This window comes from Ranitomeya variabilis, chromosome 3 (genome assembly GCF_051348905.1).
Source record: "Ranitomeya variabilis isolate aRanVar5 chromosome 3, aRanVar5.hap1, whole genome shotgun sequence".
Lineage (NCBI taxonomy): Eukaryota > Metazoa > Chordata > Amphibia > Anura > Dendrobatidae > Ranitomeya > Ranitomeya variabilis.
Genome location: NC_135234.1, coordinates 237,233,826 through 237,248,811, shown reverse-complemented (window position 1 = coordinate 237,248,811; position 14,986 = coordinate 237,233,826). Strand labels below are relative to the sequence as shown.

General features: G+C 49.9%; 1 protein-coding gene across 6 annotated transcripts in view; it reads right to left on the bottom strand.

Annotated features, from left to right (window-relative positions):
* Window positions 1–14,986, bottom strand: part of PRICKLE4 (prickle planar cell polarity protein 4) — a 96,624-nt gene that overhangs the window by 18,421 nt on the left and 63,217 nt on the right. For all 6 annotated transcript variants that reach the window (XM_077295293.1, XM_077295295.1, XM_077295297.1 and 3 more), the window contains one exon: window positions 1,105–1,242. In XM_077295293.1, coding sequence (XP_077151408.1) covers window positions 1,105–1,242 — 138 coding nt within the window. The remainder of the gene's footprint in view (window positions 1–1,104; window positions 1,243–14,986) is intronic.

Genomic DNA, 14,986 nt, shown 5'->3' with positions numbered 1-14,986 from the left:
GGGACCCTCGGCCTCCGATTTGGTGGGCGGGGACCCTCGGCCTCCGATTTGGTGGGCAGGGCCCCTCGGCCTCCGATTTGGTGTGTGCTCTGCCTGGGGCCACTGTGCTCTGCCTGGGGCCCCATATGCTGCCTGGGGCCCCTGTGCTCTGCCTGGGGCCCCTGTGCTCTGCCTGGGGCCCCATGTTCTGCCTGGGGCCCCATGTTCTGCCTGGGGCCACTGTGCTCTGCCTGGGGCCACTGTGCTCTGCCTGGGGCCACTGTGCTCTGCCTGGGTGTAGGACACTGGTGACGTCACTTATCTCCGGACATTAGCTCCGGACATTAGCTCCGGACAATAGCTCCGGACAAAGCCACGGAAGTTGGCACAAATTGCAGGAAGTAGTATTCTAGGCAATTATATATTAGATATGCAACATAGTGGAGCAGCACACTGGGTGTCAAAATATATGCAAACACTGAATATATGAATTGCAAACCTCATTACACATATAGACTACGCTTGTAAATTGGCAAAGACAAGGCGTACCTTTTTTTGATGGAACCCTAGCCTTTTTTTGTATCAATTTTTTTACATTACTTAATCAAAGTGTGAAAATCCATCTGCAAATGATACTATAAGTTTATGCTGCACTTTTTTTTTGTAAACTTGGCCTCCAACCCACCCTTATCAAATTAAAAATAAATAATACTAATTAGTCATACTTGTTTGTGGAGATGAACTAACAATGATGTGCAGCATTTGTATGGAGCACTGACCTTGGAAACTATTCTATAGCTGAGCATACGTTCTTGTGTTCCACTATACAGCAGCTCTACAGCACAACAGTGGGAGTTACCTCCACAGCTGCTGCGTTAGTCAGGGAACGTCATGAATCACCAGTCTTTTATGGAATAAAAAAAAAGACTGAATTGACAAGAAATAAAGTAACTTCTTATATACAACATAAAGGATGCTTTCCATTTTGCTTGTTCAAATTGCTACAAGACTACACTTAATTTGTCTTACAGAAAAATAGGTTCTTCATAAATTACTATTTTCAGACCTGTGTCTCAACATAGTATTGCATAGCAAATAAATAGAAAATTTGCTCTACGCACTTACCTGCATGCAACAAGTGTCTGAAATGTCTGCTGTGATGTGAACGATGCCCCCATGTCCCATAGAATGGGCTCTCCGATGTGCACTAAACTTTCGAAATTCCCTCCTTTCAAACTCTCCCAAAGCCATACAGAACATTTCCTGAAATACACAAAAGTTCTTAAAGGTCATTTTCACAGATTTACTGGTTAGATTTACATTCAGATGCTACTGTAACCACAAAAAAAATATTTTCATATTTTTACAAAATTAAATTAAATCTTAGCTGGTCATCTATAGCTAGCTCTGGTGACAAAAGGCTATTAGTTTTGATGGTAGGATATTCTATTCCAGTGTGGTCATGGACTAAAACAACCTTGAGAAATTGTTGCAACCTGTTGGTGGTTGGTGTTCGCCCACTTAGCTCTTACCAAAGTTACCATTGGCCAAAATATAAAGTATACATTATTTATTGTATGATAATGCAACAACATATCTATAAGATAAATACAAATGTACTAAGGGTATGTGTCCACGGGTGGGTTACATCCAGATTAGTTGTGGATTGAATGCTGCATGCAACCGCAGCGTTCAACCCGCAGTGTCCAGATGTTACAGCATAGTGGAGGGGATTTTATGAAATCCCGTCTCCACTATGCGTGTGAACACGCACCCGGCGGCCCTGTGTTTACGGACATGTGGCGTGTCTTTTTAGAACACATCATGTCTGTTTCCCTTGCAAGGTAAATCACAGGGCCCTATGTATGGGGTGCGGAGATTCCGGATGTGTGCAATGAACACATCCGGAATCACAGCGCATTCAGAAGGGGGCGGCGCTTTGGGCAGAGCAGGTTTTTATGGTATACATAAGAAAAAACAAGTACAATAATCTTGAACAAAACAAGTCCCTGACAGTTATAGGAGGAGAGGACCCTGCTCATGAGGGCTCACAGTCTACAAGTGATGGTTGAAGATAGAGTAGGTGAGGTTACAAGTGGTCAAGTAGCAGTATAGTGGAACAAGGGTTACTTCAAGTTTTAGGCTTGGCGGAAAAGGTAGGGTTTCAGTTTTCTTTTAAAGGTGAATTGCTACTTTTTGCGCACCTCAAAATGCAATTAATAAAATCTATAACTCATTCCAGAAAACAATAAAACAAGCCCTCACATGACTATAGGAAGAAAAAAAAAAAAAGAATAATTCTAGCTCTCAAAATATGGTGACGCAAATTTTTTTTTTTATATAAAAAAAATCTCAATGTCTACCTCTATATCTATCTTTTACCATTTGTGTGTAAAAGTAACTAAATCTAAAAATCGTAGTGACTTGAGGAATAAGGCTGCCTTATCACTTATCCCACAACAAATAGCAATAAAAAAAATAAACGCAATTCTTGAAATGCTGTTGACTTGTTCATTCTACCACTCTAAGATTGGAATAAAGCTCTGTTCACATTTATCCTGCATCCTACGCTGAGCACTTAAATCTGAGTTTTTGCTTAAATCTATGAAATTTGTTATTTAAATGACATCCCTGATGAAAAGCTTACTGTCACGATGTAGAAAGAAACACTGGACACCGTATGGTCTATGACAGAGGTGTCAAACTGCATTCCTCGAGGGCCGGCAACAGGTCATGTTTTCAGGATTTCCTTGTATTGCACAGGTGATAATTTAATCACCTGCACAGAATGATTCCAGCACCTTGTGGAATGCTAAGGAAATCCTGAAAACATGACCTGTTGGCGGCCCTTGAGGAATGCAAATTGACTCCTCTGGTCTATCTCTCCCGTCCTGGACATAGTCATAGTGCGGCCTCTCTGACCTTTCCCAGCGCCTGCGCACTACAGTACTTTACTCTGCCCTCAACAGGGCAGATAAGTACGCCTGCGCAGGAGCGCTGAAGCAACAGGAGGGCGGCATCGCAAGAAGATGGGAGGCACCAGATTTGGACCTGGAACGCCCGCCAAAGCCATGGGGTACTCTGCACTGGGTCCGGTACTTAAAGGGATGTGTCACAGCAGTGGTAACCCGATCCGTGACCCTGGGTGCCCATGTTTTAAAGAAAAGGTCTTAAAAGGATTTGTAAGATAAGAGTTCGTGACACCACCTGTGGTATTCGGTCAGGGATGACCGACGCTGCTTTAAGGGGTCCTCTGGGGTGATGTTATGGCAGCTGGGATGGTATAGCTTCCCACAGGTGAAGCTGGGTCCCCAGGACTCCTGGTGTAGTAGATGAAGATGGTGAGTGGTGCGATAAAGAATGGAGGACACGTTTGCAGTCTCTTTACCTGGTCTACTGATGGTAGCAGGCAGCCCCAGTCCAGGGCATCAGATCACAGGTACAGGCAGGGTCCGGCCGGCTTGGAAGAGAGTTCAGAGTCCCCTTTAACCAGGTGGAGTTAAAAGCCTTCCTTTTAGCGCGGTGGTATTGTAGTCCCTTACTGCCTAAGGCTTCTGGCAAGGCCCTCTCAATTCTCTGTACCCCTGTAGGTAAGACTCAAACCCGTATGACAAGTGACTCGAGCCTTTTTACAGGGTCTCTATTACGACCTGGGCTCTATGTGTCACTGTGTCTCCTGGGTATTAGGGCGGACAAGTTACATGTAGTCTAGCTGTCCTACCGGTTTCTGCTGTGCCTCCTAGAGTATGACACAACCTCGGTCTTCCAGTTATCGGTATCTGCGCTCTGTCAGGGAGGTAGCTCTAATCTCCCTTGTTGTCAACTCTCCTGTGCTTCGCTCCCCAGCATGTTAGCTAAAAGCTGTTCTTCCTTCTGTATCTCGCCATCTAGGAGCTACAGCACCTCAGGCTGTATGGCCCCTCACCCCTCCTTCTGCCTTAGACTGCTCCAGTCTGTCTGGCACCAACTGACCAACTCTTCCCGACTGCCTAGCAACTAACTCCTCCTCCCGACCAGAGAGAGCAGCTCCCCTGAAGTAGGGTGTAGAGATCCCCTTCTGGCCTGGAGTCAGAACGGTGTTGTATGTGCTTTCTGTTAAAAGGAATCCTCCATCGCTTCCAAGCGTGACATCACTCTCCCCCGTGAGAAAAGCAACACCACTATGACAACCAGGACCCTGAGGCGACACAGACCCGTGACACCCATCGGATCAGACCGAACCGGACTGCCCCCCCCCCCCTCCCGGGTTAGTATAATATAAAACTTTCTCTAATCTTTCAGGTCAGACCAGGGGCTTATCTACAGCATTATAAAATGCTGTAGATAAGCCCTGAAAGGCAGTGGCAGTGGCGATTACCTCCTGTCAGTGTATCACTGAGCTGCCGTGAGAGTTCACCGGAATTAATCAGCTCTCACTTACAACACCGCTGCGTGAGAACTTTCCAACGTAGCACTGATGCCATAAGGGAGATCACCAGATCTGATCAGCTGATGAACTCCGGTGAACTCTCACGGCAGCTCAGTGATACACTGTGGGAGCAATTATTTCCTGTCAGTGTATCGCTGGCCATCTTTCAGAGCAGTCACATCAATGATGTGACTACTCTCAAAGTGATCAGGATCGTCGTGGGACATTATGGATTATCTTCTCGGTAGACAGGTGAGGAATATTTGTGGTTTATTTTATTTTTGCTGCAGGAGACTTTGGCTTTGGTGGATTAGGCGTTTGATAAGGCTAAGTTCACATTAGCGTTCGGAGGGTTTGCGGAGGGTTGCGTACATCCTCCATTAAACCCTGCCTACTTCCGCATACTTCTGCATGCGTCCTGCGTACCTATCTTTAACATTGGGTATGCAGGACATGCGGATGTGTCTTGACGCGACTGCATGGGAACACAAGTTGCATTTTGTGCAGACGGCGGGCGCGTCAAAACGATGCATCCACATACATCCGCATGTCCTGCGTAACCAATGTTAAAGATAGGTACGCAGGACGCATACAGAAGTATGCGGAAGTAGGCGGGGCTTAAAAGAGGACGTAAGCAGCCCTCCACAAAGCCCCCGTACGCAAATGTGAACCCGGCCTAAGTATGGTTTAATTAAGATTATTAAAAAGAGTGTCATTATTTAAAAAAATGACTTTATTCTGGTTATGTTTTTTTTATACAATATCATTATGAGGTTACTAATGGATAGGTGTCTTATAGACACCTCTCCATTACTAACATGTGGGCTTGATGTCACCTGACAATACAAAGGTAACATCAACCTCATGAATATGAACCCCATTTGCCACTGCTACAGGGCAAGCAGGAAGAGCAAGGATAAGCACCAGAACTGGCGTATGATTTTAGTCTGGGAGGAACAAATATCCATGGCCCCTTCCTAGGCTATTAATATTAGCCCGCAGCTGTTTGCATCGCCTTTGCTGGTTATTAATTATAGGAGTACCCTACATCATTTTATTGGGTGTGTCTCCCATTTTAATAGTCAGTAAAGGCTAAGTATACAGCAGTGAGCTGATATTAAAACCTGGGAAGCTTCATGGGTATTACCCCCTTCCCAGGCTATAAACATCTGCCCCAGTAGTCTGCTTTCCCTCTGCTGGTTGTTAAAATTATGCGGGAGCCCAAGGATAGAGATAGAGAAACCTAGTAATGAGGGTGTCGGGCTGATACCTTTTCATTAATAATCCTAGAGCTAGGAGTCAATGACAGCTGCTGACACATTGCCCTTTCCCATTATTCTGATGCCACTGCATCAACATGTCAAAAAGTGGTGTTGAACCAATAAATTACCGTATATACTCGAGTATAAGCCGACCCGAGTATAAGCCGACCCCCCTAATTTTGCCACAAAAAACTGGGAAAACTTATTGACTCGAGTATAAGCCTAGGGTGGAAAATGCAGCAGCTACCGGTGAATTTAAAAAATAACAATAGATGCTCCATACCGTTCATTATGGCCCCATAGATGCTCGACATAAAGCTGTGCCATATATAATGCTCTGCACCGTTCATTATGGCCCCATAGATGCTCCACATGAAGCTGTGCCATATAGAATGCTCTGCACAGTTCATTATGGCCCCATAGATGCTCCATAGAAAGCTGTGCCATATACAATGCTCTGCACCTTTGATTATGGCCCCATAGATAGCTGTGCCATATACAATGCTCTGCACCTTTGATTATGGCCCCATAGATAGCTGTGCAATATATTACCTCTGCACCTTTGATTATGGCTGTGATGAGGGAACAGCCGCCATCTTGGACGGGCATACTAACACAGATTGGCGTGACTCCATTTTGTCTCCTGGTCACAGGTCTGCAGAGAGGAGTGCTCCTGGCCCCCACCTTTTCTAATGAACATAGTGCCTATTAGTATGGTAATTGGCTGAGCTCAGTGTAGATTGCAGAAGGTACTTCAAAGCTCAGGGAGGAAACCACACCAGCAGGGGGCTTGGAAATGCATGGGGGCTTAATTAAAGCACGCATGTCAAGTAGCCACTGGATACACATCTAGTATGGTCGTCCAGCCGAACCGTCTCTGACATGGAATCGTGAATTATGGACGCATCGTCCAAGGTACCGGCTCATAAAAAATATTCCCCTCGTCCTAAAGAAATGGTGCATCTAATGGTGCGACTCCTGTATCCGTGGGAGGTCTGAAACCCGAGATATAGAGATCAGCCTCCCACAGGGACCGAATGGGTCCAGGTTTGATCCCAGTACGACCGGCAGAACAAACCACAGGCGCTGGTACTGCCCGTGTGCTGATCCGATCATCCTGAGAGCAGTTATCCCATTTATTAGATATTGGAACAAATATCGCAGGGAGGCAGAGGGGTGGAGATTGCTAAGCCCACCCAGCTACAGGGGGAGGGACACGGCAGGGTTAAGAGCTGGAACATGTGGAGAGTGACACACTCAGAAGATGACCAGCTAAGAAACAGGGCATACGCCAGCCAGAGGGGGCAAGCACACGCTTTCTGGGGGCTGCCCGGCAACTAAAGTTTTGGACCTGCGGAACGCTGCGCCCCCCGGCTTCCACAAGCGACCTCTAACCTGGTAAAGTGACCTCCAGCTTTATACCTTAAGCCTTGTATCATTGTTGTTATATTGTACTCTGACTGTAACTCTTGATATATTGTGATTGTATATTATTGTAATTACCTAGTGCGCCCTTAAGGCAATTAAATCATAAATTAATTTTGGGCTGATCCTTTTACTCTGATTGCGAATCTTAGAATACCCAGTGTGGGTAACAGGGCAGTCTCCCCGGCGGCCATTTGCTCTAGGTGCAGTTCCCTTACTGACCTGAGAGACAAAGGGGGCGCCGGAGAGCTGGGCCTGTGTAGTGACGTCACGGATTGGTGACGTGGGAGGAACAGGGGCTTTCTTCACAGTGGTGGCAGCGTACGTGGGATCAGAGTAATAGTGTGTGTGGGACCCCTACTCCCAGACACTAAAGACTACCAGTGGTAACTTTCGCTGCTGGGGTCTTAAGGTCAGCCCAGCACTAGACGGTCAGAGTGTAAATATAATAAGTTGTGTGCAAGGCCAGGGTTACAGCTGTGTCAGTAACCAGAGGTTCCGAAGATGGCAGAGGGCACCAGGAGTGCAGTGAGGGCGCAGGCCAGTGCTATGGTCGAGGAGGTGGTGGTGGATGGTACTGTTCAAGGCGAGGGGGAGCTCAGCCCAGACTCCCCAAGGAGCCAGCCACCTGTGCTTAGTCCGGCAAGGGACTACCCACCACCTACCCGCCCCAGCCTGTCCACATCAGCGACCCTTGTTGCAGCGGCAGTGGCACGTCTCGAGGCGGGTAATGAAGACGCCTATATGAGACTCATGGCAGCTGCAGAGAAAGCAGCGGAGGCCGAGCGTGCAGAACGCCGTGAGGCAGCGGAGCGGGCAGAGAAAGCTGCAGAGCGGGCAGCGGAGCAAGCGGAGGCCGAGCGTGCAGAACGCCGTGAGGCAGCGGAGCGGGCAGAGAAAGCTGCAGAGCGGGCAGCGGAGCAAGCGGCGGCAGAGAGAGCAGCGGAGCGCCAGCACCGGCTGGAGATGGCTCAACACGGGCTCCCGCTGGACGCCCCAGCACCACCAGAGTCCAGGGTTTCCAAAGTCCGGGCCGAGGACTTCCCTCTGCTTGAGAAGGATGGAGACCTGGATTCCTTCTTGCTGGCCTTTGAAAGGACCTGCCTTCAACACCATCTGGCCCCGGATCAGTGGGCAAGATACCTGACCCCCCGTTTGAGGGGTAAGTCCCTGGAAGTTTTGGGGGACTTACCTGCCGGGGCGGAGCAGGACTACAGCAGCATCAAGCGGGCCCTGATCCAGCACTACAACCTCACCCCGGAGTCCTACCGCAAGAAGTTCCGGAGCCTGCAGCGGGGCCCAAAGGACACCTGGACCGACCACATGCGGGCGTTGCTGAGAGCTGCAGAGCACTGGACCTCGGGTCTAGCGCTCGCCACCCGCCAGGAGGTCCAGGAACTGTTCGTCACGGAGCAGTTTTTGTGGAACTGCTCAGAGGACCTCCAGCAGTTCCTTCGTGACCAGAAACCGAAGGGGGCTTCTGCTACAGCCGCCCTGGCAGACGAGTATGCCAATAACAGGGTGCCTGAGCCGAAGAAGCCTGCCAGCAGCACCTGGAGAGGGGGTAAGCCCAATCCTGCCCCTGTTTCCCCAGCCCCCAGAGTGCAAGGGGTGTACCCCCCTGCTGCCCTCTCCAGGCCAGGCGCAGAACCCAGACGTTGTCATCACTGCAACCAGCTGGGACACTTCAAGTCTGCATGTCCCCAGCGTCTTAAGGCCCCATCCCTGTCCCTGGAACCGTCCACTGTTTTATGTGTGGGAGGGGGTGGTGGGAGGTCCCTGGACAATTACCAACCCGTCACTATCGGCCGCTCAGCGGTCATGGGACTGCGGGACACAGGCGCTGAACGAACCCTGGTACGTCCTGAGGTGGTGTCCCCTCAAGACTTGGTACCGGGAAAAACCCTTTCCGTCTCCGGAATTGGAGGCGTGGAACCAGCGCTGCCTGTCGCCAAGGTGTTTTTGGACTGGGGCGCCGGGAGGGGAGTGCGGGAGGTGGGAGTAACGTCAAATATTCCTGCCAATGTATTACTTGGGACCGATTTGGGGCGGATAGTGTCTCAGTATGTGGCCACTGAACCCCCAAGTTCGGCTCCCCAAGAATGTCATGACTCTACTGTGAATGTTGATGTGTTGAATGTGCCTCCAACAGTGGAGGAGGGATTGAAACCTGAGGGTAATCCATACACTGACACCACACACACAGGGCTCACAGGGAGGACAGGTGAGGAGACTGTAGGGGAGAGCACAGAGGTGGAGGGAGGGGCTGCTATGGGCAGTGTAGGGCCCCTAAGTGAATCCAGCCTGCTGAGTCTAGGGCCCCTGCAGGAAGAGGAACAGGCCATGGGGGGAGGAGGCGTCCCAGGAGAGGAGCCACCAGGTAAGACCCCAGGGCAGGAGTTCCCCACACCCGGGATGTCAGGAGGGCAGGGAAGTCTGCCTGACCCGGCGACTTGGTCAGGAGCCGGGGGGAAGCAGGCGCTACCCATGGGCACAGCGGTCGTGGCCGCTGTCACCAGGAGTGGGAGCGCCGGAGCCCAAGGAGCCTTGCAGAGGTCCGACGGCTTCCCCCTCTCTGACCAAGTGGCGGCCGAGTCAGACAGCGGCCAGGAGACAGATCCCGGGGAGCTGACAGCGGATGTGGCAGTGTCGTCCATTCTCGCCACATCGAGTCAGGGATTTCAGGCAGCGTTGGAAGCTGATGCTAGCCTGAAAGCTCTCAAGGAGCAGGCGGCACAGCCTCCTGGGGAGTCAGACCGCGAGCAGGTGGTCTGGGACCAGGGATGGCTGTTCCAGGTAACGGTCCAGCAGGGTTCACCGGAGGCGTGGCCCAGGGACCGACAGTTAGGGGTACCCTATCCGCTCAGAAAGGGGGAGGAGGGGGCAGAAACAGCCTCAGAGAGAGACAGAGGAGGAGGCAGAGACTGCCTCAGGGAAAGAGAGAAGGAGGCAGAGACAGCCTCAGAGAGAGAGGGAGAGGCAGAGACAGCCTCAGAGAGGGACAGAGGAGGAGGCAGGGACAGCCTCAGAGACAGAGAGGAGGAGGCAGAGACAGCCTCAGAGAGAGACAGAGGAGGAGGCAGAGACTGCCTCAGGGAAAGAGAGAAGGAGGCAGAGACAGCCTCAGAGAGAGAGGGAGAGGCAGAGACAGCCTCAGAGAGGGACAGAGGAGGAGGCAGGGACAGCCTCAGAGACAGAGAGGAGGAGGCAGAGACAGCCTCAGAGAGAGACAGAGGAGGAGGCAGGGACAGCCTCAGAAAGAGAGAGGGAGAGGCAGAGACAGCCTCAGAGAGGGACAGAGGAGGCAGGGACAGCCTCAGGGAAAGAGAGAAGGAGGCAGAGACAGCCTCAGAGAGAGACAGAGGAGGAGGCAGGGACAGCCTCAGAAAGAGAGAGGGAGAGGCAGAGACAGCCTCAGAGAGGGACAGAGGAGGAGGCAGGGACAGCCTCAGAGACAGAGAGGAGGAGGCAGAGACAGCCTCAGAGAGAGACAGAGGAGGAGGCAGGGACAGCCTCAGAAAGAGAGAGGGAGAGGCAGAGACAGCCTCAGAGAGGGACAGAGGAGGCAGGGACAGCCTCAGGGAAAGAGAGAAGGAGGCAGAGACAGCCTCAGAGAGAGACAGAGGAGGAGGCAGGGACAGTCTCAGAAAGAGAGAGGGAGAGGCAGAGACAGCCTCAGAGGGACAGAGGAGGAGGCAGGGACAGCTTCAGAGACAGAGAGGAGGGGGCAGAGACAGCCTCATGGAGTGACCGAGGAGGAGGCAGAGACAGCCTCCGAAAGAGAGAGAAGGCCGAGGCAGCCTTAGAGAGAGAGGAGGGGGCAGAGACAGCCTCAGAGAGAGACAGAGGAGGAGGCAGAGACTGCCTCAGGGAAGGAGAGAAGGAGGCAGAGACGGCCTCAGGGCGAGACAGGAGGAGGCAGGGACAGCTTCAGAGACAGAGAGGAGGGGGCAGGGACAGCCTCAGAGAGAGAGGAGGGGGCAGAGACAGCCTCAGAGAGAGAGACAGAGGAGGAGGCAGAGACTGCCTCAGAGAGACAGAGGAGGAGGCAGAGACAGCCTCGGAGAGAGACAGAGGAGGGGGCAGAGACCATGGTAATGCTGATGGGTTGTCCCGGCAAGGAGAAAGTGCGGAAGGGCGCACGGGGGAACACAGGAATGTGATGCCCCCTAGCGCCCTCTAAAGCAGGGAGGTGTGATGAGGGAACAGCCGCCATCTTGGACGGGCATACTAACACAGATTGGCGTGACTCCATTTTGTCTCCTGGTCACAGGTCTGCAGAGAGGAGTGCTCCTGGCCCCCACCTTTTCTAATGAACATAGTGCCTATTAGTATGGTAATTGGCTGAGCTCAGTGTAGATTGCAGAAGGTACTTCAAAGCTCAGGGAGGAAACCACACCAGCAGGGGGCTTGGAAATGCATGGGGGCTTAATTAAAGCACGCATGTCAAGTAGCCACTGGATACACATCTAGTATGGTCGTCCAGCCGAACCGTCTCTGACATGGAATCGTGAATTATGGGCGCATCGTCCGAGGTACCGGCTCATAAAAAATATTCCCCTCGTCCTAAAGAAATGGTGCATCTAATGGTGCGACTCCTGTATCCGTGGGAGGTCTGAAACCCGAGATATAGAGATCAGCCTCCCACAGGGACCGAATGGGTCCAGGTTTGATCCCAGTACGACCGGCAGAACAAACCACAGGCGCTGGTACTGCCCGTGTGCTGATCCGATCATCCTGAGAGCAGTTATCCCATTTATTAGATATTGGAACAAATATCGCAGGGAGGCAGAGGGGTGGAGATTGCTAAGCCCACCCAGCTACAGGGGGAGGGACACGGCAGGGTTAAGAGCTGGAACATGTGGAGAGTGACACACTCAGAAGATGACCAGCTAAGAAACAGGGCATACGCCAGCCAGAGGGGGCAAGCACACGCTTTCTGGGGGCTGCCCGGCAACTAAAGTTTTGGACCTGCGGAACGCTGCGCCCCCCGGCTTCCACAAGCGACCTCTAACCTGGTAAAGTGACCTCCAGCTTTATACCTTAAGCCTTGTATCATTGTTGTTATATTGTACTCTGACTGTAACTCTTGATATATTGTGATTGTATATTATTGTAATTACCTAGTGCGCCCTTAAGGCAATTAAATCATAAATTAATTTTGGGCTGATCCTTTTACTCTGATTGCGAATCTTAGAATACCCAGTGTGGGTAACAGGGCAGTCTCCCCGGCGGCCATTTGCTCTAGGTGCAGTTCCCTTACTGACCTGAGAGACAAAGGGGGCGCCGGAGAGCTGGGCCTGTGTAGTGACGTCACGGATTGGTGACGTGGGAGGAACAGGGGCTTTCTTCACAATGGCCCCATAGATAGCTGTGCCATATATAATGCTCTGCACCTTTGATTATGGCCCCATAGATAGCTGTGCCATATATAATGCTCTGCACCTTTGATTATGGCCCCATAGATAGCTGTGCCATATACAATGCTCTGCACCTTTGATTATGGCCCCATAGATAGCTGTGCCATATACAATGCTCTGCACCTTTGATTATGGCCCCATAGATAGCTGTGCCATATACAATGCTCTGCACCTTTGATTATGGCCCCATAGATAGCTGTGCCATATATAATGCTCTGCACCTTTGACCTTTGATTATGGCCCCATAGATGCTCCACATAAAGCTGTGCCTTATATATAGTGCTCTGCATCGTTGCCCCATAGATACTCCACATAAATCTGTGCCATTGCTGCTGCAATAAAAAAAACAAAACACATACTCCCCACTCTTGCTTGCAGCTCCTCAGCGTCCGGTCCCGGCGTCTCTCTGCACTGACTGATCAGGCAGAGGGCGCCGCGCACACTATATGCGTCATCGCGCCCTCTGACCTGAACAGTCAGTGCGGAGAGACGCTGGGAAGATGGAGCGGCGCCCGGCGTGTGGAACGAGGGAAGGTAAATATGCAATACTTACCTGCTCCCGGCGTCCCGCTCCTTCCCCCGGACAGCTGGTCTTCGGTGCCGCAGCCTCTTCCTCTGTCAGCGGTCACCGGCACCGCTGATTAGAGAAATGAATTATGCGGCTCCGCCCCTATGGGAGGTGGAGCAGCCTATTCATTTCTCTAATGAGCGGTCCCATGTGACCGCTGAACAGGGGAAGAGCTGCGGCACCGAAGACCGTGGGACGGGCAGGGGGAGCGCCAGGAGCCCCGGAAGCAGGTAAGAATGCCTCAGCGCCCTCTCCCCCTCACCCGCCGACCGTGACTCGAGTATAAGCCGAGGGGGCACTTTCAGCCCAAAAATTTGGGCTGAAAATCTCGGCTTATACTCGAGTATATACGGTACATCACAAAACTTTTTTTTAAAATGTCTTTATTTAACTCAAAAAAGCATTCATTGCTGTGCAAAAAACACGTTTTTCCTGCCAAGAGAAGCAGAAATTTCTGCAACCAAATACTCAACGTGTGCACAGTGTTAACCCAATCACTAAACGGCGTAAAGAGAAAAAAAAAAATTAAATGCCAAAATTACGGGGTTTTTTTTGTCTTCGCAACATTGCATTAAAATGCAATAAACGGGCAATCAAAAGATCGCATCCACAATAAAATGGCATCATTAAAAACGTCAGCTCGGCACGCAAAAAATAAGCTGTCAACCAACCCAAGATCACGAAAAATGGAGATGCTACGGGTCTCAAAAAAAAAAAAAAAATTGCGTCATTTTCTAACAAACTTTAGATTTTTTTTCACCACTTAAATAAAAAAAGAACCTAGACATGATTGTGGTCTATGAATTCATAATGAACTGGAGAATCAAAATGGCAGGTCAGTTTTAGCATTTGGTGATCATAGTGAAAAAAATAAAAATCCACAAAAACAGTTGTGGAATAGCACTTTTTTGCAATTGAGCTTGGAATTTTTTGAGTACACGATATGGTAAAACCAACAGTGTTGTTGAAAAGTACAAACTTGTCCTGCAAAACAAGCCCTCACATGGCCATATTGACGGAAAAAAAAAAAAGTTATGGCTCTGGGAAGGGGAGAGAAAAGCCGAAGCGCAAAATCGAAAAAGGGCTCTGTCTTGCAGGGGTTAAACTAAAAGGTTAAGCACTAGTGTGCTCTGATCGCTGGTGTTAGTGGCAGGTGCTGGCTGCATAAAAACAACAGACACTTGCAGTGAATGGAGCAGGCTCAGCTCTTGAGCTTATTCCATACACCCACACTAGACACATGAAAAAGTTAAGCTGGTTGTACCACAAACATTTTTCACCTATCTAACGGCTGATCACTTAAGGCTTCATATCAATGGCTAAAATAGGAATCCCATGTCCTTGTCCCATTGAACGGCACCACAGTGGAGTTTGAATAGAGCAGTCGACACTCACTCTGCTCTTCTATGAGTATAGGGCTTGTGAGATTTTCCAAAAGTCAGTCAGACAATGGTTGATAAAAATAATCTAATATAGTTTGAACAGGGTTTCTATCAAACAATTACATGAGAAATGGTTTATAATCTGTACAACAGAATCCATATACATCCTTATTACTATGTTAACAACACAAATCTGTATAAGTGCTGTTATTTATGGCCCTTTATACACCTAGTGCAGAGAAGTACTAAAAGTTATGCAGAAATGCTAGTTTGTTTACATTAGCTCAAACTGTTCTAAGCACTTCCTTCGAAAGCAAAATCCTACCTATTCTCTAGACACAGTAAACCCAGATAAGTCAGTTTGAAAGGGGTTGGTCACCGTTAGTTTTCCTCAAACTGACCTGCCCTTCTGATCATAAAATGGTTACTGAAAAGGGCTATGTAACCAGACCAATCAGCCTGCTCCAATAGAAAAAAAAATGTAGCTGGAAGTCATGACTTTTGAATATGGGATAGACCCCACTCCATCTTAAAACCACCAT